The 20737-nt window shown below is 41.8% G+C and overlaps 1 protein-coding gene across 3 annotated transcripts in view; it reads left to right on the forward strand.

Moving 5' to 3' along the window:
- zfhx3b (zinc finger homeobox 3b) overlaps window positions 1–20737 on the forward strand; it is a 191193-nt gene that overhangs the window by 163148 nt on the left and 7308 nt on the right. For all 3 annotated transcript variants that reach the window (XM_006780120.2, XM_006780121.3, XM_087838966.1), the window contains 5 exons: window positions 410–517; window positions 10330–10466; window positions 11040–11240; window positions 14359–14482; window positions 14871–20387. In XM_006780120.2, coding sequence (XP_006780183.2) covers window positions 410–517; window positions 10330–10466; window positions 11040–11240; window positions 14359–14482; window positions 14871–20387 — 6087 coding nt within the window. The remainder of the gene's footprint in view (window positions 1–409; window positions 518–10329; window positions 10467–11039; window positions 11241–14358; window positions 14483–14870; window positions 20388–20737) is intronic.

The following is a 20737-nucleotide window of genomic DNA, read 5'->3' on the forward strand; positions in this document are numbered from 1 at the left end:
ATACTGCTCAATTATTTTTCCATCTGGCCATTTGCACCCATGTGCTTGCTTTTAGTTTTATCTACACATTAAACACAGAGAATTTTCCTTGTTTCTTTTGTTTTGAATACATACACACAACAATAGCAATAAAAAGAAAGAGTGGATATTCGACTTTCCTCCCTCCTTATAATTCAGCTCAGATTTTTTTTTTTTATTCAAGTTGGAATTATTTTTTAACAGAGATAATCAGACAGCACAGGACAGAAAGCAGATTCTGCCCTCTTTGTCTGCTAGCCTTGCAACTGTGTGTCAGCAAATGTAATTGTTGCAAGCTCCTATAGAAAAAAAACGCTACCGCCCCTTTAAGTGCTTCCACCAATTCTGATGGCGTGGTGATTTACATATCCCGTTCTCCCTCCCCCTTCAGGAGAGCTGAGCGAGGATGTGGAGGCTGCTAGTGAGACCACCACAGACCAGGAGGACCAAACCAAAGACAGAGAAAGTGGGGGGGAGAAGGAGCTCACCAAAGGGACAGGTAAGGCTCATATTTACACACATTTAGGGACTACTACTCACATGATTCACGTGGCCATGCAGCTGAACATTGCTAAGCAACATGCCTTTTGCCAAATTAAATTAAACATATTTTAACAAAGGTTTCAAAGCCTTTCTAAGCATTGAAAATACTCTCAAAACTCCCTAATCTAGTTTTCAAAGGCTGCTCTTTCATGCTGCATGTTCCCAGGCATCTCATCAGCTACAGTTAGAATAAGCTGTCAATTTAAGTAATAAGTTCAGGTAACATGTGACCCATGTTTTGTCTTTGATCAGTGGGTGATGTGAAGAGCAGGGCCTGCATGTGTAATTCCCAGTGTGCCATGTGCACACACGCACACACGTACACTTGAATAGCACTGCCCCCTTCTCAAATTTGCTGTACACACAGAAGAACATTGACACCACTTACCTGTGTTTTCCCTTATCAGATCAGGATGGTTTTATCTCTGGTCCTCTTTATTGATAGGTGCTGGCTCCTAAGCAGGGGGTTGGGTTTAGTGTGAGGGGAGGAGCTTTGGGCCTCAGCACTCTCTGATCAGGGCAGGTTGCATTTATCTGCTGTAAACTTTTCAAGATGCATTGGATGTTCTACTATAGCAAATGTTTTCACATCAGAGGGCATTACTCGTGTAAATACAGTTCACGATAATGCATGTGCTTTTATTTACTTACCTAATTTATTTAGTTGGACCACCGGTGATCATGCCGTATACTGAAAACAGCATTGAACCCTAAACTTTCCATCATGTAGAACTTGTGGGATAGTTGGAGGGATTTCTGGGAAGCACTATATTATTTTGACAGATTATTGACCATAACAGATGATAGCACTCATAACAGAAGTTTATGTTCTTGTAGCGGTTGTGATTTTTTTTTTTTTTTTTTTTTTGCGCTGCAACTGGAAGAAATAGTTTACTGCTGAAAGTTACTGTAGTTGTACTGAATGCACTGCTATAGGTGCTGAATTAATGACACTTGGAGCGTGTGTGGAATTAGATAGGTTGAAATAAGAAAATGAACGAAAAACTGTCTCAAACACAAGTTTAATGACAAACAAGCTTAATGTAAAACTACACCCCCCCACAGCGCGTTCTGTATGTGCATCACTGGATCTAATTATATATGAAAAGCTCTGTTTACTGATTCTGCTCTGGTTTCTGAGAAGGAAAAAAGATGGCCCGAGTTTTCTTTTTTATGCCCAGTTTATTTCACTTGTCTGTGTTCGGAAAACAAGGCTGGCAGTCAAGACATTTCCTATTGAGTAGAGAGATTTCTCATAATCGTGACACTGAGCAGTAACGGGCTTGGATAGATGCTTTTCACTTGTCTAACTTCTTGTGTTACTGCAGGATGTTTTGATTTACACTAGTCAGGTTAAAAGCTGGAAAACAATTCAGACCTTTTGCATACCTAAGTTTTTATAAGGTGCAGCAAAAAAAAGAAGAAAAAAAGAAAAAAAAAACTCATCACAGTGTTTGAAGCCCAGGCTTTGTAAAATGTCTTTGATATTCGAACTTCTATTTTAAATGAGGCTGAGTTGTTTGTGCTCTTTGAAAGGGCGACACTCTTCTTTGATGGAAGAAATAATGATATGCATGCCTGACTGAATATGGCTAAAAGTATGTTTTAGCACATCAAAATAAAGCACTTTAAAAAGCATTAAAATGAGCTGGCCGATTAATAATTCACTCATACCTGTGGTGCACAGGAAGACGACTCCTCGCATTAGGATTCCTCCTTTTTGAAAGGCATGCAATTTGATACAAGCATATTCAGTTCCTTTCCTCCCCTCTGTCAGTCGCTAATCACCAAATAAGTGTGTTTCTGTGTTTTCACAAAGGAAATATGTGCTTGCATATGAAAAATTTACAGCTTCCCAGCAGCTTATTAGAAACGCTTAGTTAAAAATAGCATTGCATTAGGGAACCAGGTCTGAGGTTCTGTTTGATGTCAGTGAAAAGGTGGGTGGGTAGATTGGGATGCTGGGTTCAAGGCTGTGTTGTCAGCAAAAGGTAGACAGCTGTAGTTTAATGGAAGGGTCTCTTTTTGTGCTTCAAACTTTTTGTGATTGATGAATACAATGCCCATTCAAAGCGTGTGCAAACCTATCTTGTTGGGGTGGGGGGGGGGGGGGGGGGGGGCGTGAGGAAGACCTCAGAATCCATTTGGTAAACATGGGAGCTCTTGTTTGGGCTGGTGATTGCCTGAAAATGTTGTGCAGCGCGTACGCAAGGGGTGTATATGTTAAAATACGACGTATGAGCATCTTGGCCAACCTGTTATTTATATGAAAGGTGCTCAGTCTCCCACTCTCTGAAGCTGAGCTGTTTCTAAAGTCCATCATTAGAACTACTGAAGTATTTCTTCTCATCGTTGTCATGTAGCTGTTGGAACAGAGCACAACATTGTTCCCTTACAAATGACAGTCACTGTCAGACAGACGGCATTAGCGAGCACAGAAAAAAGGCTTCCTCCTTTTTAAAGCCTCTGTCAATCTTATTTTTTCTTTCTTGTTCCACAGCTCCTCAGTATTCATTAAAATCATTTAGAGGTACATCAGAAGCCTTTGTAAAATGCATATGCATTCGGCATGTCATCTCTTGAAAGATGCCTTCATTATTCTGGTGTTTTATTTATTTATTTATTGCAGGAGATAATTCATATGTGTGCACGTGAAGGCACTCAGACATATGTAAATGCCATATGCTCGCAAACTCTGAATACATGGGGCAACTTTTAATGATTAAACAGCTGACTGTTGATCGTGCACAGAAATAATGCACATTTACAAGTAAATCCAATTAATACATTAAAAAGAAAAAAAAATATATATATATATACATATATATATATATATATATATATATTTCAACATGATGTTCACATTGGTGCCAGCTGCAACTGAATCATCTGGCATAATTAGTAATTCAGAGGGTCATTTTTAATGCCAGGTATGAAATATGTATAAATGAATAGCCATGAGCCTCTTTCCTCTCTGTCTCTCCACACTTTCTTCACCTAGCTGAGACAGCACAAGCTAAAGGAAAGAGCTTCTGCATAGGAATGGAATCCTTACCTTCATTAAAGCAGGTGGTGTATTTATGCAGCAGCTGAATGTATAGGAATGCAGCAGGGCGGGAGGGTGGCAAGTATAGGGGAGACAGAAAGATGAAGAGAGCATGAAGGTGGGTGCAGGGTGGGGACTGGGTGGTGTTAATACACCGGCAGACTTGGGCACAATGTGGTTTGACAAATTTAACATAAATGTATGGGAAGGGCTGTGTCAAAGTATGTGTGTGTGTGTGTTTGAGGGAAGGTGAGAGGGGTAGAAAAATATATAATTCTGTCAATTCTGGGACAGTCTTTGAAAAAAAATCTGCTTGATAATATTTTATTCTTTATATCTGCGCTTAAAAAAGTTTATAGGAGCCGGAGCAAGGTGGTGAAGGCAAGGGGTAATAAAAACAATTTATTTCAGCTATACATATATATATATACTCATACTATGTTTTCCTCAAACTTTCATGCTTTTCATGCTTTTTCATCATTTTTAACAAGTGGTGAATAAAATCTTGAATCTGTAAGTATTTGCAGACATTCTTCTAAATTCTTTATTTCTCTTAACAAAGAGCGCAGAGAGTGATTTTGACAGTTTATTGGAGCATTAATTAAAGGCTACATACAGGTTCCTACCGATTTGAACTTTCGCACACTGTTTTTACACTACATCTGTACAAATAGTCACGGTATTTTTATCACTTCATGATGCCCCAAAACCTATTTACTCGACTAGAAAGCAACTCAGACATTAGTTTGTGGCTTTCTCTGTAGCATGTGCCAATCCTGTGTCAGTTTTTCTTGATCCTTAATGCTTCTCCAGCCAGTTTTCTCACATATGTGTTAAAAAAAATTGCTCAAGCATTCTCAGTTAAACATTGACATTAAACCTGTGAAATCTGTCAAAACAAAGACTAAGCCGCTAGAGTTTCCTGTAATATGCATTTGTAAGTGCGTGAATCTGTGTGCGTTTTGGGCTCCGCATCCACCTGTTTTTATGTAAATGCGCAGCATGTGCGTGTGCACTCAGCTCTGCTGTGCGTAAGGGAAGCAGATGTTGTGTTCTGCACCGAGGCTGCTGCATTTGATCTGTATAATGAACTAGATGATTAGCATCCCCTAGACGCGGCACTGTGGCATTGCAGTCTGCTCTTTTTTTTTTTTCTTCTGTTCTTTTTATTGAGCTCCATATAATACTGTTAGTCTTGTGCTGTTGCTGCCTCACAAACAGACATGCTAAACGTTATGAATTGTTTCCCAAATAACACTGGAAACACATAGACTCAATGCTGGCTGCGGTTGAAAGTTGAAATTGCAGCCTTATGGTTAGTTGCAATCAAATTACTCACGTTTATGTTATTGTTACTCCAAACTGTGAGACGTTCAGTGCGGTGGTGATTTGTTATTGCTTTTAAACCTTGAGTAGCATGAGAAATCAGGAGACAGAGCAGCGGAAATGTTTACATATTCATAGCACATCCTTTCAGTGTTTGTCATCCCTGAAATTATAATTCCTTTTGTCTTTGAAGATAATAGGCCATAAATTGTCCTTGTTTGTGAGCCACCTCCCTGAAAGCTCAGTGTTTATGAGTTTTACCACAGGCTGTCTAATAGCCAAGCAGTACTGTGTCATTTAAAGGTGAACAACTCGTCATCCAGTTGTGCAGTGGTCTATAAATGAAAAGAGCCGCCGCTAATTAGCATCTCAATTTAGACGGCACAACGCATGCTATTCTCACTCCTTCTTATACAGTTTGTTATAAGAGGGACTTTGTTTTGTTTTGTAAATGAAGAATGGTTTTATATATAAATCCAGGTGTAGCCCCAATGTCAGGTTTTTTGTCGAAGGTCCCTGTCTCTCTCTCTCTCTCCCTCTCTTTTTTTTTTTATTAATGCAGAATAATTATCTCGGAAATATAAGGTGAGATGGAACACTGCCCTTTATTGCTCTGTGCTCTGACGGGGGCCGTAGATTAAAAAACCAGGATAGAAATGGGGAAAGAGAAAAGACAATATTCAGGTATTGTTTGCATAGCGGTGAAAGAAAATGACTTGTAGCATGGGGAGTTGAATCATCTCCATATTAATGGCCAACTTGCTGAGGGAATAGAGGTGAGGATTTTCTGCGGTGCAAGAGGCAGAGAGCTGCGGGTGCATGAAGGTCCCGGCACTGTGAAGGTGAAAGGTTTCTGGGTGCTGGGGATCAGGAGAAACGGTGTTCGGCAAGAATCATTGAGTTTCACTGTAGTGAGGAAATTGTCGACTGAGCTTAAGTTTAAAATGATTGGCAGACTCTGGCTGTTCCGGGCAAAGTGACAGTAAAGTTATATGACCTTGTTGGCATGGGCAGAATGGCTAATAGGCTATGTTTTTTATAACTGCTGCCTAAAACTGATGGTGAGAGAGAAGCTATGGTAATGAGAGAGGCTCTAGACATGATGAGGAGCTCGTCTCATTCTGTAGGAGGAGAGTTCCTCTCCTAAACACAAGAAACATTTTTCCTGTCTCCGACATCCTTACATACCATTTACTGTAACTCACATTTTAGAATATGGATAACCTTTCACAAGGACAAAGATTAATGGCAGCTGTGATTGCACTCCTGCAAGAATTCAATGGCAGATGACCTGTTGTGGTTAATTTAGTCTGTGCACTCTGTCCGGCAGCCATCTTTTTTTTTTTTCCCCCTTGAAAGCACAACAAGGCTGTGATTGCTCCTGAGACTGGTGTAGTGTGCTGACAGCCCCTTTGCTGCTTGAATAATACAGTCCAGCTATGGGGGAAAGACAAGGTGCCAAAGTCCAATTCACTTACGGGACTCGACAGCACAAAAGCCTCTGGTTTACGGAAAAGGGGCATGAATTAATAATCACCTAATTGACTCTTAGTTTTTTTTCTCCACTCTTGCTCTGGCTTTTGTGCTTTCAGACAAAAGCCCACTCCATGTATCTGTCAGAAGACGTTTGCTGCGGATGGGGGCACTGTGCCTAGAGACTGGGCAGAAGAGGTCAGGTTGGCAGGCAGACTCTCGGCAGTTAAAGGGTCACTGGCAGACGTGGACAATCCGGTTTTCTCTGTGTGAACAGGATGGACACTGATGATCTGAACGAACGCTGAGGTTGCATAAACGCGCTGTAGTTTTAGGAGCTTTTAAAGCTTTTTAAAGCTTTTAGAAGTTCCACCACAAGACAGAGGGCCCAGTAATGAAGATGTAACTCCACGACTGACTTTTTGTAATGACTGCAGTATTATCCTAGATGGCAATTTAGTTGGGAGTTTTTTTCTGTGCTCTTACACCTACTATTTTAATACCACAAAGTAACACTAGACTTTACCTTCAACTGCCAGCTCCTTCTGACATCAGTAACATATCTCACCATGGACTGTAAATGCTCCATCGGGAGGCAATGTTTCGGTCATTAGTTCGGATCACCTGTTCACACTGCAGATATGTGTGTCACATGTGTGAGTTTCGGACAACAGTGTCCAATCTAACATGTCAGACTGTACATGACCAAAAACAAAAAGTTTTATCTCTATTTCATACTAGTTTGTCAATGTTTCGGTCATTTTTTTTTCATCACCCTTGAAGAGAAAAAAATCTGATACAGTAGTTGGATGTTAGTCACGGTGCCGGTGAAGGTGTTGGGGTGTACTAGTCTTAAGAGAATGCTATTGATTTATGGAGTCCTAACTGGCCGTGACGAGAGACTGCATCACAGTAAGCCTCCCCTGCCCTCCATCTGTCCTGCTCTCACTTTTACACACTCGTGAACATAAAGCACCTGAACTAGAAAGCGGCTGTGCTTTCAACATAAACTGCCACTTGTTTCACCACTCCGGTGCTAATTGAGAAATGAATGAAAGCAATGTGAAAGTAGAATTGACTTAGTTATGTTTGTCCTCTTAATGATAAGAGGGGGATGGATGCGTGATACTTTGTCCCTGCTTACTTGCTGTACTGTATGTATGTGCTTTGCTGCTAAGTTAACTGTTCTTAATGTTCACGTGAGGGTTTTTTTTCCACACTTTATAACTCTCCCTCAGTTAAAGAAGTTGGGTAATTATTTGGGAATTTCAATTACATTATTATATAAATTGTAAGAGTTGTTTTGATATGTTTCGTTATCTGTCCTTGAGAAAAGTTACCTTGACGTATGAAAATTATGGTGGAATGCCAAGGAGCTGCCTATTGTATTAGTGCAGAAATTGTGTATATAAAATATGGCATGCAGTGCTGTAGGAATTATAGATAGCTGTGTGTCCTTAAGGAAAAAGTATTACTGTTAAATAAAATTATGAAGCCATTTCCTAAAATGTTGGGGTGCTGTGTAAAAAGGTTTATTTTAACTGAAAATAGTACAAAAGACAGTTTTTAAAAAAATATTTATATGCTTATTTAAAATTTAATGCCAGTGGGTTTGCCAAAGATATAGACAATTGAAATGTGAAGGTGACCGGAGATGATCACCCCCTCTTCTTTTCTTCTTCTTTTTTTCTCCTTGAGAGATGAGTTCAGGGGAAGTAGGAGTGGACTGAAGTGGAGTTGAGGATGAATTGGTGAGGACAGTGCCATGACTGAGAGGTTAATGTCAGGGAATGGGAGGTTCCTTTTGTTTAACATTCCCTTTGTTTATTGGCGGATGTGTTTAATAGGATTGACTGTGACTGGACCCTAATAGGGTCTCCTTTGCTGATCCCGGTGTCTCTGGGAGATCTTGCAGCCTGCTCTGGCCAAAACCAGGTCCCCCACTGGGTAATCAGCTCAACTGCCCTCATCCTGATTGGAGCTGACATTTTAATGTCTGGAGCAGGAGCGTGGTCAGCCCTGCTTAACCTGACCCCCTGCCAAACCGACCCTCCCCTACCAATGCCCTCTGTTCTCAATTTGCCCTTCCAGGACTGTACAAATCAGGGCAAATTTAACTCTTTATGGGCTTGTTAGGGGTTCAGCGAGACAACTCCAATACTTTCACCATGAATTCTTTCCACTGGTGACAAAGTGGGGTGCCACTGCAGCTCCCCCTATACAGGCTCTATGTGGATTTAGCTCCTCTCTGAGCCCACGCTAAACTGCTCAACTACAGTCGTGACTCTCTGTGCACCACCAGTTTCTCCTTTCCTTCATGAAGTGGAGTAGTCTAAAGTGGTTTGCAGGCAATGTTGCGTGAGGCCTTGCTGTACAGAAATTGTATTTTGGTGATATTAGCATTGTTTGCATTCAAAGTTTATATATGGATAGATAGGATTGCAGTGGAAATCACATGACATTTCCACACGCCAACACGTAACAATCCAAAAACATACAATATATAAAAACATACAATACAAACAGACATTTTCATTGCGCCTTAGGGATGTTTTGGCCAGACTGTTTGGACCTATTTTTGTTGAGGGGAAAAAAAGGGCAATAGCACCGTGGAGATGGCAGCACGGAGGAGGAAAAGCGGATGCCTGTCGCCACTCGCAGTAGTGTTTGCTTTGCTCTTAACACGGTCCCGATAAATGCATTGTAGACTTGGTAATGCAGTTCGCAACAATTTACTGTCTGTTGTTACTGTCTTTGTGTTTGGCTCGGAGGCATTTCCAAAACAACCAACAAGCCAACTTTGAACCAACATTCAAAGTAAATCCAAAGAATGCAGTAAGAAGAATTGCCAACCAATTTAGAATGGCTGTAGCACATTTTGTGAGCACCAAAGTGTAGTTTTATCCTGTAAACATACTTAGGTATGACTAATCATCAGTCTCATGCCGTCATTGTATCTAGCGGCAGGTTTTTTGTTTGTTTGTTTGTTTTTATCTTTGAAAGCTTTTTTGTTAAATGAGAGCTTGTTATCTTGTGCATCCGAACTTTGGGCGTAGTGTCAGGATTTTGTCAATGCTTTAAGAAAAGGTTTTCCCTTGTTGCTGCTCCATTTTCCTCTTTGTCACAGACTAATCGCGCAACCTACAATGCGCTGAAGACATTTGGTAGCAGAAATACAAAAACTCTTATTGGAACTAAACAGCTGATAAGATTTCCCGGCTTTGCTTGATTGAAATCTTCCATAAAACGGTGTGATCACTCCTTAAATACATTTTCTTTTGAGGCAAAACTGTGACTTAATGGATAGGTACCTGAATTAAAACTCCCCCCTCAGCTCTCTCTATGCAGTTTAAACAAAAAGTTTGGTTTAAGCCAAAAAAGATATGTTATTTTCTTGTTGCACTTGTTTTTTCACCATCCAAATATTGCAATAATAATGCCATATAACAAAAATCATACTGTAATATATATTTTGCATTGCGTCAAATTTGACAGTCGCATGTATGTTGCACACGAGTTCTCATGGACTGAAGGGTAATCACGGAAAGAGTCAATGTTTAGAGTAGTTTAATACTGGTTTGGATCATCAGCCTTCTCTCTGTGGAAGAAAGACTTTGTATGTCTTGTCTCAGGTTTTGAACCTCATATGGACTGAAATTGTGGGGGTATGAAACCTAAATCTGCAACCTGCAGAAAGCTAATATTTTTATTACCACTTTCCAGTGTTGTATAATATTCTTACAAGCCAACAGTGAAGCAGAAATTTATCGCTCAGCAGCAGCAGCAGATTTGGAAGGCAAAATGTGAATAATTTTTGTTGTAACAACAACCCCTCTGCTCATTTACCATTAAATGCACTTATATTATAATTAAAAACTCTCCTCCTTGTTTGCGTGTGTCTTTGTGAATGTGTCTCTCTTCAGCTTTGTCCGGCCACTTGGAACGGCACCAGTCAGGTTCCCCAATTCCTTCCAAAAGGCCCTCTTCACGGTCAGAGGCCTCAGATAGCCCACTCTCCTCGAAACGACCCAGGACAGCTGAGAAGGGTGCTGCGGAGCAGGTGAGAGTTCCACACCACAGTATTTTGTGAATATTGATGCCCTCAGATGTTCATAAAAGTATTTTCCAGACTTTGAATTAGAGGTTTCTTGCTAAAGGTTATATCATCCTTAATTACCAAGCCCTCATTAAAAGTCTAAAACTTGCACATCATTTAAAATAAAGTACAAAAATATACTAATAATTTTCAGTTGGTTATCTCACCGACCTTTTTTATATTATGCAGAAATCTTCTTTTCAAATATACTCAAAATTATATTAGGCTTCCTGCTACAGTTGCGCTGCTAATTGTGTATAAGGTGGAAAATCAATATAGTATTTGACAGATGAGAGCACTTTGAAGTGGGTGCCAGGACTCAGCGGTGCTTGGTATTACACACTTGTCTGTGATCAGAGGGATCTGCCTGCTTCAGGGAAGAGGCCCCCACTCTATCCCTGATCCACCGCTTCTCTTCAAGCAGGCCCACCATGATCAGTGCACCCATTTCACCCCATTAACTCTTTGTGGATCTGTGTTTCCTCTCCTCTCGCCTCCCTGTCTCTCTTCCTCTGTTCTGTCTTTACTTTCACCCAGATGTACCAGTGCCCGTACTGCAAGTTTACCAACACGGATCTGAATCGCCTCAGAATGCACGTGATGACACAGCATTCTGTCCAGCCCATGTTACGTTGCCCGTTGTGCCAGGACATGCTCAACAACAAGATCCACCTGCAGTTTCACCTCACACATCTCCACAGCGTGGCACCCGATTGCGTTGATAAGCTCATTGCCACAGTGAGTTCTGTATTCGGTGTATTTTGCATGTGGTTGGACACCGCAGTCTCTCCTTATTTCAATAATCTTTATTTTTCCAGGTATATTGAAATTGGCTTCTCTTTTGTTAGGGTGCCATTCATTAGCTTGACTATAGGAGTATTTTTATTACTCTGGTCATTTAGCATTTAGCTCTGCCATAGCATTAGCATACAAGTTTACTACAGCAGCTGAGAAAAATAAGTGGATGAAAAAAAAATGTCCTTCCAACTTTCACAAGCTTTATTGCATGTATAGCACCTAGTTTTATTCCAGTTTTCTATCCACACAGACCAATCTCTCGGAGTGTTATTATCTCCAAATTCTTTTGTACTTAGTGGTGAAGGCAAGAAAGCAACCGCTAATCAAAGCTCTAGGTCGAGAGTATTGCTACCTACTTATATTATGGCCAGTCAGGGGACAAGCAGTGTGTAAGGTGAAGGACTGTGGTAAGGATTCATTATTGTCGAAAAGAATAGCAGCTCACTGCTAATGAATCCCCTTCCACTGAAATGCCTCTGTATCTGTGTCATTCTTGCCCTCACTGCTCTAAATTGCGAGCACTCAGTCAACACAAAGAATGCTGTTAATTGTGTAATGGCTACAGGCAATCCCATTGGCTTGCTGCAAATCATCAAACCTTTTAAGACGCATACTTTTCTTCTGTTTTTTTTTTTTTTCTTTTCTTCTTCATTGTCTTAATGTACCCATAATCAGAAAGGCTTTTCCAGCTCTCTTCTAATCAAAGTCATCTGGGGAGGGGAGCTTGTAATCGGTTTTTGTGTTTTTTAATCATTTCAAGATGAGCGGGTCTCTTAGCTCCCAGTTCATTTATTAGTTCACTTACATTATTGCCATGTCTATGATCACCTGCGTGCCAGTCAAAACAAGGCCTTTTACAATTTGTGGTGAAACAAATGTGACACTGCTTAATCAAAATATAATGAACAGTCAAACCACTTCATGAAATGTTAATAAAACCAACTGAAATGTTGTTATTCACCACTAATCTGACTAAATTACAGCTTATGGAGTTCTTTTTTTTTTGTTGTTTTTGTTTTGTTTTGTTTTTTTAAACGCAAGTGTGCACTTTCAGTATTATCAGGGAAAGATTTGGCTGGTTTGTACCATGAGCCCTGAAATCTTTACCTGCCGCAGTGCACTGGTACTTACTTTTGTACCTATGCAAAAAATTTCCTCGCATCTTTTAATGCTCATCAAGGAGAAATAAAATTTTATTATCCCCGTTTTTATGTAAATCACTGAGCAAACCTTTTTTCTCTTCTATCTTGTGAAGCTAAATAGCTTGCTGGACAATCAGCGAATAAAACATTGCTCTGTCTGCTGCCTAACCATCTTCATCTCCCATCCAGAAAGTAAATGGCAAGCACATTAGTATGGTAGACGGCAGTATTTATTTCTTTTATAGAGGTAGTAATGTACTGAACCACTACAAGAAGAGATAGAACAGAGGTAATATAACACACATTAAAGCCAGCACCTTTTTATAACTAGTGAATGCAGATAGAAAGGTACTTTATCTTTTTCACATGTCTACTGAGAGGAGCCTGATTAATTTTGAAATAGGTGACTTTTATTTCTTGCCAAGCATGCATAATGATGCATTCACTCTAACAACCTTCATCCATTCGTCCACTTATCGTCTTTCCTTTCCTTTCAGTTAATTTCCTTTCTTTTGCACATCTGTAATGCTTTTCCCTGACATTCAGTGGATGGATGGATGAATGAATCGATGGATGGATGGATGTAAAGAGATGATAGATATAAAACTATATGTATAATATATACATACTCCTCCAATCCTCCCTCTCTGATTTTATGTCTCATTTTCTGTCTGTGGAAGATAGGGGTAATGAAAATAATTGTGCTTCATTAATTTGGAGTCTGACTGGATGATAGCCATTTTGAACTATGTTTGGCAATTAGGCTGTCCAAATTAAAAGTGACCTTGGGATACTCTGCTCTTCCTTCTAATCGCCTAATGAAGCAGTTGTCTAGAAACAGTCAAATTTGTAATGTAAATTTTTAAGCGTTTCTATGCTGGTTGCACTAATTTTCTATGTTTCATTTTTAAGAAATAAAGAGGTAACACAAACAAAGGCGGGAATATGTGGATGTCTTCTGGTAAATGTGTGACCACAGTTGTCATATAGTGCTTGACTTTGGGATATAAAGGATTACACCAGACCTCAAAAATCCTGTTGCTTCAGGGCAGATTCTGCTCTATTTCAATCTCACCCAGAGGTTATATGACATGCTACGGTACTTTCAGTTGTGTTTTCACTGTTATTAGAGGAGTAATGAGAAAGCGTACAGAATATGTTCTGTGTATAGACCAACATTTATACTTGGGGCCCAGCAATATGCAAGATCCCTTTCCTCTTTCGTGTCCCTTATGCAAGACACCTTTAATTGGTATTACTTGAAAGAACTACCAATAAAAAGTCTTAATATAGAGGCAACGCAGAAGGAAAAATGGGAGAGGTGATGTAAACTGAAATGCAACTCGTAGACGGAAGATTATTACTCTGCTTGTAAAGTTAAAATTAAAAAAGGCTAACAAAGGTAGAGTCTTATTACTAAATTAAACTCTATGGAATATTGCTCAGTGGTGACCTGTTTAATGAGAATGTTTAATGAAATGTCAGGTTTGGGGGTGAAGAGGGGCAATCAGAGGGCGAAATATGAGCTAAGTTAGGGGAGAGCAGCAAGAATAAACAGATGTTGTGCAATCAGTTACTCATGATTGACCATAACCCTCTGAGACCAGGGGGAAGCTAGGTTCATCTTTCTACTTTATTAGTATGTACTGTGTTTTGTTAAGTAATTAGCAAACAAAAACACTAGTACTCAAGAAATCTATCTCATTTCTTGAGGGATCACACAAAAGTAGCCTTTCTTCTGTCATGGATATATGTGGGGGACTGGAGAATGTATATGTATATGTATATATGTAAGTAGCTAAGTAACGTCTTTGTGTATCCTCTTGTTTATGTCAGTATTCTTTCATGTAGTCGTTTAAACTAAGAGATGACATCACCTCACCTGTTTGCTCATTCCTTTACAATTGTTTTTCCAGGTGACGACAACTGAAGCACTACCAGCAAGCATGTTCATACCTGTGCCGAGTCCAGACAGAGAGCCACAGAGCACCCCTCATGCTACATCCAACTCTAACGCTGAAGATACAAAGAAGCAAGCTGGTTAGTATCTGTTTGTTAAAAGCTATGTGTTCTGTAGTGAGCATATTAATGCACTTGGTGTATATTAATGAGATTCAGCTACATTCTACAACCTTATACCTGTGTATTTACACTTTGGAAAAGTCAGTATTTATTGCATAGGCTGGAAAAAATTGTTATTACTGAAGCATTTCACAATTTTGGCCTGCATTCACATCAACACATTATAAAAGATTGTTGGTGTTTGCAGATTTTGTAATTAGTCAGTGCTTGGCTTGTTTGTTTTTTTTGGCACCTTTCCATGCCACTAACACACTGAATGTCCTTTATTGATATTACTGGAAAAATTCCACTCAGCAAATGTAGAATCTGATGAATGGCTATCTTCTCTTGACTTATTTATTCACAGATGCATCAGATGCTGATCCAGAAAAAGGGGTGTCACTCCCTACTGAAATAGCTGAAGCTCGCAAGTCACCTCTGGAAGATCAACAATCAGAACGGGAGGATGCCACAGGATTCCTGTGCTGGAAGAAAGGCTGTAATCAATTGTTCAAGACCTCTAACTCCCTACAAATGCACTTCAATGAGGTTCACAACAAAAGGCACCAATTGCCTGTTTCAGATCGGCATGTCTACAAGTACCGCTGCAACCAGTGTAGTCTGGCCTTCAAGACTGTGGAGAAATTACAACTCCATTCACAATATCATGTGATCAGGGCAGCCACCATGTGCTGTCTTTGCCAGCGAAGCTTCAGAACACTACAGGCACTGAAGAAGCATTTAGAAACCAGCCACCTGGAACTGAGTGAAGCTGACATCCAGCAGCTGTATGGGGGATTATTGATGAATGGTGACATTATGGCAATGGGTGATCCAAGCCTTGGTGAAGAACATGGAAGTCTGGGAGAGGATGACAAAGATGGAGATGAAAGTGATCCAGAGGAAAAACAAAGCCCGACAGGCAGTGACTCTGGCTCACTGCAGGAAGATTCTGGATCTGAACCTAAACGTGCATTGCCATTCAGAAAGGGTCCTAACTTTACGATGGAGAAATTCCTGGATCCATCTCGTCCTTTTAAGTGCACTGTATGCAAAGAGTCTTTTACACAGAAGAACATCCTTCTGGTTCATTACAACTCTGTCTCCCACCTACACAAGGTGAAGAGGGCTCTTCAGGAGTCTACGACTGGTCAACCTGAGCCTACCAGCAGCCCTGACAACAAGCCATTCAAGTGCAGCACTTGTAATGTGGCATATAGCCAGAGTTCAACTTTGGAAATCCACATGCGCTCTGTTCTACACCAGACCAAAGCTAGGGCAGCCAAACTTGAGGCAGCAGGGGGGATCACTAGCTCTGCAAGCGCAACTGGTTTAAGCAGTGGAGGATCCGGCATGAGCACATCAACATCAAGTCCAAGCCCAGCCAGCAACTCAAACACTAGCTCCACCAACCACAGCTCTTCTGGGAGTCAGGCAGCCCAGAATATTCTAGGAGGAAACCACACAAGCCAGACTCACAACACTGAAAACCAGGGGAATTCCTCTGTGAGCTGCCACTCCTCACCATCTGAGAATCACGAAGTGAAAAAGTCCAAATTTTCAGACATTCTCTCTGCAAGGGGGCAACAGCAACAGCTTCAGCAGCAACAGCAATTGGCTCAGGCTCAAGCCCAAGCTCAAGCACAGCTTCAACAAGAGCTCCAGCAGCAAGCTGCTCTTCTACAGTCGCAGCTGTTCAACCCAGCACTTTTGCAGCACTTCCCAATGACAACTGATGCACTTCTGCCTCTGCAGCAGCAGCAGTTGCTGTTTCCTTTCTACATCCCTGGAGCAGAATTTCAGCTAAATCCTGAGATCAGCATCAGCAGCTCAGCACTTGGCTTAGCTGGATCCCCCAGCTCTTTGCTTGAAGATCTTAAAAACTCAGCCCAACAGAGTTGCTTGCAGCAGCAATTGATGCACCACCACCTTCAGCAGCAACAGCAGCAGCAACAACAGCAGCAGCAGCAACAGCAGCAGCAGCAACAACAATCACACTTGCAGGTTCAGAGCCAAATGGCGTTGCTGCAACAGAGTGCATCACTCCTCCAACAAGCTGAATTAAAGCAGAAACCTCCCTCCTCTCAGAATGACAAGGACAGAGAAATACAAAGGGAGAGGCATGCAAGCGAAAAAAATGAGGACTATGTAAATAAGGATTCTGCAGACAGCAGGCCAAAAGAAAGGGATAGTCAGCATATTTCAATAAACATAAACCATGATACTGGCTTGCCTCCACCAAGGATTGCTTCAGATGCTCGAGGAAATGCAACTAAAGCCCTGCTGGAAAATTTTGGGTTTGAGTTAGTAATTCAGTACAATGAAAATAAACAGAAAGCTCAGAAAAAGACAGCTGGACCAACTGGATCAAGTGGTCCAGGTGGAATAACAAGAGTCATAGATCCCATTGGGGGATTGGAGAAGCTGGAATGTGAAGCCTGTGGCAAGCTGTTTTCAAACATACTGATTCTGAAGAGTCACCAGGAGCATATCCACCAGGCTTTCTTTCCATTCCGATCCCTTGAGAGGTTTGCCAAGGAATACAGAGAACATTATGATAAGCTCTACCCACTGAGACCGCCTACACCAGAGGCTGCTCCAGCTCCACCACCTCCCCCTCCTCCACCCCCACCTCCTCCTCCACCCCAAAGAGCTCCCACCCCAAATATACCTGTGTCTAATGCCTCACTCACACCTCCAACCGTGCCACCTCCACAGGCACCAGTTCCAATGACACAAATACCCATGCCAATGGATTTGCCGCTCTTCTCCCCACTTATGATGCAGCCCATGTCTCTTCAGTCCCTGCCTACTCAGTTGCCTCCCCAGTTGCCGTCTGTTGAGCCAAGCCTGGCCTCAGACCTGGCCCAACTCTACCAACAGCAACTGACACCAGCCATGCTGCAGCAGAACAAGAGACCACGGACACGCATCACCGACGACCAGCTTAGGGTCCTACGACAGTACTTTGATATCAACAATTCACCAAATGAGGACCAGATCAAAGAGATGGCAGACAAGTCAGGGCTTCCACAAAAAGTGATAAAGCACTGGTTCAGAAACACCCTTTTCAAAGAAAGGCAGCGCAATAAAGACTCGCCTTACAATTTCAACAATCCACCAACAACAACTCTGGAAGACACTAAAATTGATTCCAAACCTCCTTCTCCTGAACCTCAGAAACACGAATACTATGGAAGCAAGAGATCATCCAGGACTAGGTTTACTGACTACCAGCTAAGAGTTCTGCAAGATTTCTTTGATGCCAATGCTTATCCTAAAGATGATGAATTTGAACAGCTCTCAAACCTTTTGAGCCTCCCCACCCGTGTTATTGTTGTGTGGTTCCAAAATGCGCGTCAGAAAGCAAGGAAGAATTATGAAAATCAAGGTGATGGAGGGAAAGATGGTGAAAGAAGAGAACTGTCAAACGACCGATACATTCGCACATCTAACCTGAACTACCAGTGCAAGAAATGTAGTCTCGTTTTCCAGCGTATATTTGATCTAATAAAACACCAAAAGAAGCTGTGTTACAAAGATGAAGATGAGGATGGACAGTATGACAGCCAAAATGAGGATTCAATGGATTTTTCCCATGAATGTTACACTCCCTCTGGGTCTTCCTGTCACACCCCAATGCCCTCCTCTTCGAGTCTCTGCCCACTTCCACCCACGACTTCAGCATTCTCACACCTCCCATCCACCGAGAAAGAGGAGGCATCACCAGCAACCACCTCAAACCTCTATGATGAGAAGCCCAAGCAGTTACCAGAAATAACCGCTGATCCGCGAGAAAACCAAACCTCCATTAAGCAGGAAATTGTGCACCAACCTCAATCTGAAGTACAACACCAGAGACCACAGAGAGAAGAGAAGATCCAAAATGTTTCTAAGCCCTCCAAGCATTCAACTCCTTCCTTTTCTCAGCAGCAACAGCAGAGTGGTCTGTCAGCCTCACAGACAAGCCAGCCTTCATCACAAAGCTCTCACATGGGCCTCAATCCACACTTGACCTCTGCCACACAACAACTGGCACAGCAGATGATTCCATACCAGTGTGAGCAGTGCAAAATTGGCTTCCCCTCCTTTGAGCACTGGCAGGAACACCAGCAATTACACTTCCTTTCTGTGCAAAATCAATTCATCCACCCGCAGTTCCTCGACCGTCCAATTGACATGTCTTTCATGCTTTTTGATCCTAGCAATCCTCTCCTGGCAACCCAGCTAATCTCTGGGATGCCACAAATTCCAAGCAGCTCTGCCACCTCTCCGTCCACCCCAACCTCCACTATGAACTCCCTGAAAAGGAAGTTAGAGGAGAAAGCTAGCACTAGTCCAGGAGAAAACGATAGCACAAATAGTGGAGAAGAGCCACAGCGAGACAAGAGGCTTAGAACCACCATCACACCTGAACAGCTAGAGATCTTATATCAGAAGTATTTATTAGATTCTAATCCTACGCGTAAAATGCTTGACCACATTGCTGTTGAGGTGGGTTTGAAAAAGAGAGTTGTGCAAGTGTGGTTCCAAAATACCAGAGCCAGAGAGAGAAAAGGCCAGTTTAGAGCTGTTGGGCCAGCCCAAGCTCATCGTAGGTGTCCTTTTTGTCGAGCTCTTTTTAAAGCAAAGACTGCCCTTGAAGCACACATTCGCTCTCGTCACTGGCATGAAGCCAAACGTGCTGGATATAATTTAACTCTCAGCGGTATGTTACCTGAGCAGGAGAACATGCAAATAAAAATGGATGCTCTTGATACATCAGGTTACTCCCAGCTACCCCCTACTACAAACAGTGATGGACAAAGCTCCTCCATGTCACCCATGAACAAAGGCTTGGACTTGTCTCCAAGGGGTCTACTGAGCCCTTCATCCATCAAAGTTGAAGGAATGGAAGACTTTGAGAGTGCCACCATGTCCTCTATGAACCTGAACTTTGATCAGAGCAAACTCGATAATGATGACTGCTCTTCTGTGAATACAGCCATTACAGACACAACCACAGGTGATGAGGCTAATGCTGATAATGACAGTGCTGATGCAAAGCACAGCCAAAATAGTGGCGATTACCTGTCTAAGTCTGGGGGCACAGCTCCCATCCTTGAAAATGATGACCAGATGTCCTCGGGACTAGTAAGCCCTGCAACAAGCTATTATGCTAAGGACTATGAAAATGAAAATATGATTGACCACAGTGAGACGTCCAGTCTGGCTGACCCCTGCTCACCAAGTCCTGGAGCCTCTGGTAGCAGGAGCCTTGAAGGTGGAGATAGACCTGGCCAAAAGCGCTTCCGAACCCAGATGACTAACCTCCAGCTGAAAGTGTTAAAATCCTGTTTTAACGACTACAGGACACCTACCATGCTGGAATGCGAGGTACTTGGCAATGATATTGGACTTCCAAAGAGAGTGGTTCAGGTGTGGTTTCAAAATGCTCGCGCAAAGGAGAAAAAGGCAAAGCTCAATATGGCCAAGCACTTCGGAATAAATCAGACGTCTTACGAGGGGCCGAAGACTGAGTGCACTTTGTGTGGTGTTAAATATAGCGCTCGCCTCTCTGTTCGTGATCACATTTTCTCCCAGCAACACATCTCTAAGGTGAAGGATACTATTGGCAGCCAGATCGATAAAGAGAAAGAGTACTTTGACCCAGCTACTGTCCGCCAACTTATGGCCCAGCAAGAAATGGACCGCATTAAGAAGGCCAATGAAGTTTTAGGATTGGCGCAGCAACAGGCCATGCAGCAGCAGGGGATGTTTGATAACCCTGCAATGCAGGCTTTAAATCTCCAGTCGGCCTATCCAAACCTGCAAGGCATCCCACCTGTCCTTTTACCAGGGGTTGGCAGCCCCTCTCTTCCCAGCTTTAACTCATCTAATTCAGGTACGTCACTATTTGGCATTTTTTCACTACTAACATTTCAGGTTTAGAGTTGCAGATTGGTTTTCTCAACTAAACTAGTTTAATAAATGATCATCCATTGCTGCAGGAAGTACTGTGTATTTCCAGGCATCAGATCTAACTATGAATCAGTCTGCCACATATATTCATTAACACTGATGCAAATATATCTGATATAATTTATTGACCTTTGCCATTGTTGCTATTTTTTGTGCTATTATGTACCCAACCTGTCTCAAATGCTAACACTTAAGCTTTAGACCAGAAAATACCACAAAGTACATGGCTTTGATTTTGTGATATTTGTAGTCATTTCACAAAGCTTTTTATGA

The sequence above is a fragment of the Neolamprologus brichardi genome, chromosome 1 (assembly GCF_056152115.1).
Source record: "Neolamprologus brichardi isolate AB-2024 chromosome 1, ASM5615211v1, whole genome shotgun sequence".
NCBI classification, from domain to species: domain Eukaryota; kingdom Metazoa; phylum Chordata; class Actinopteri; order Cichliformes; family Cichlidae; genus Neolamprologus; species Neolamprologus brichardi.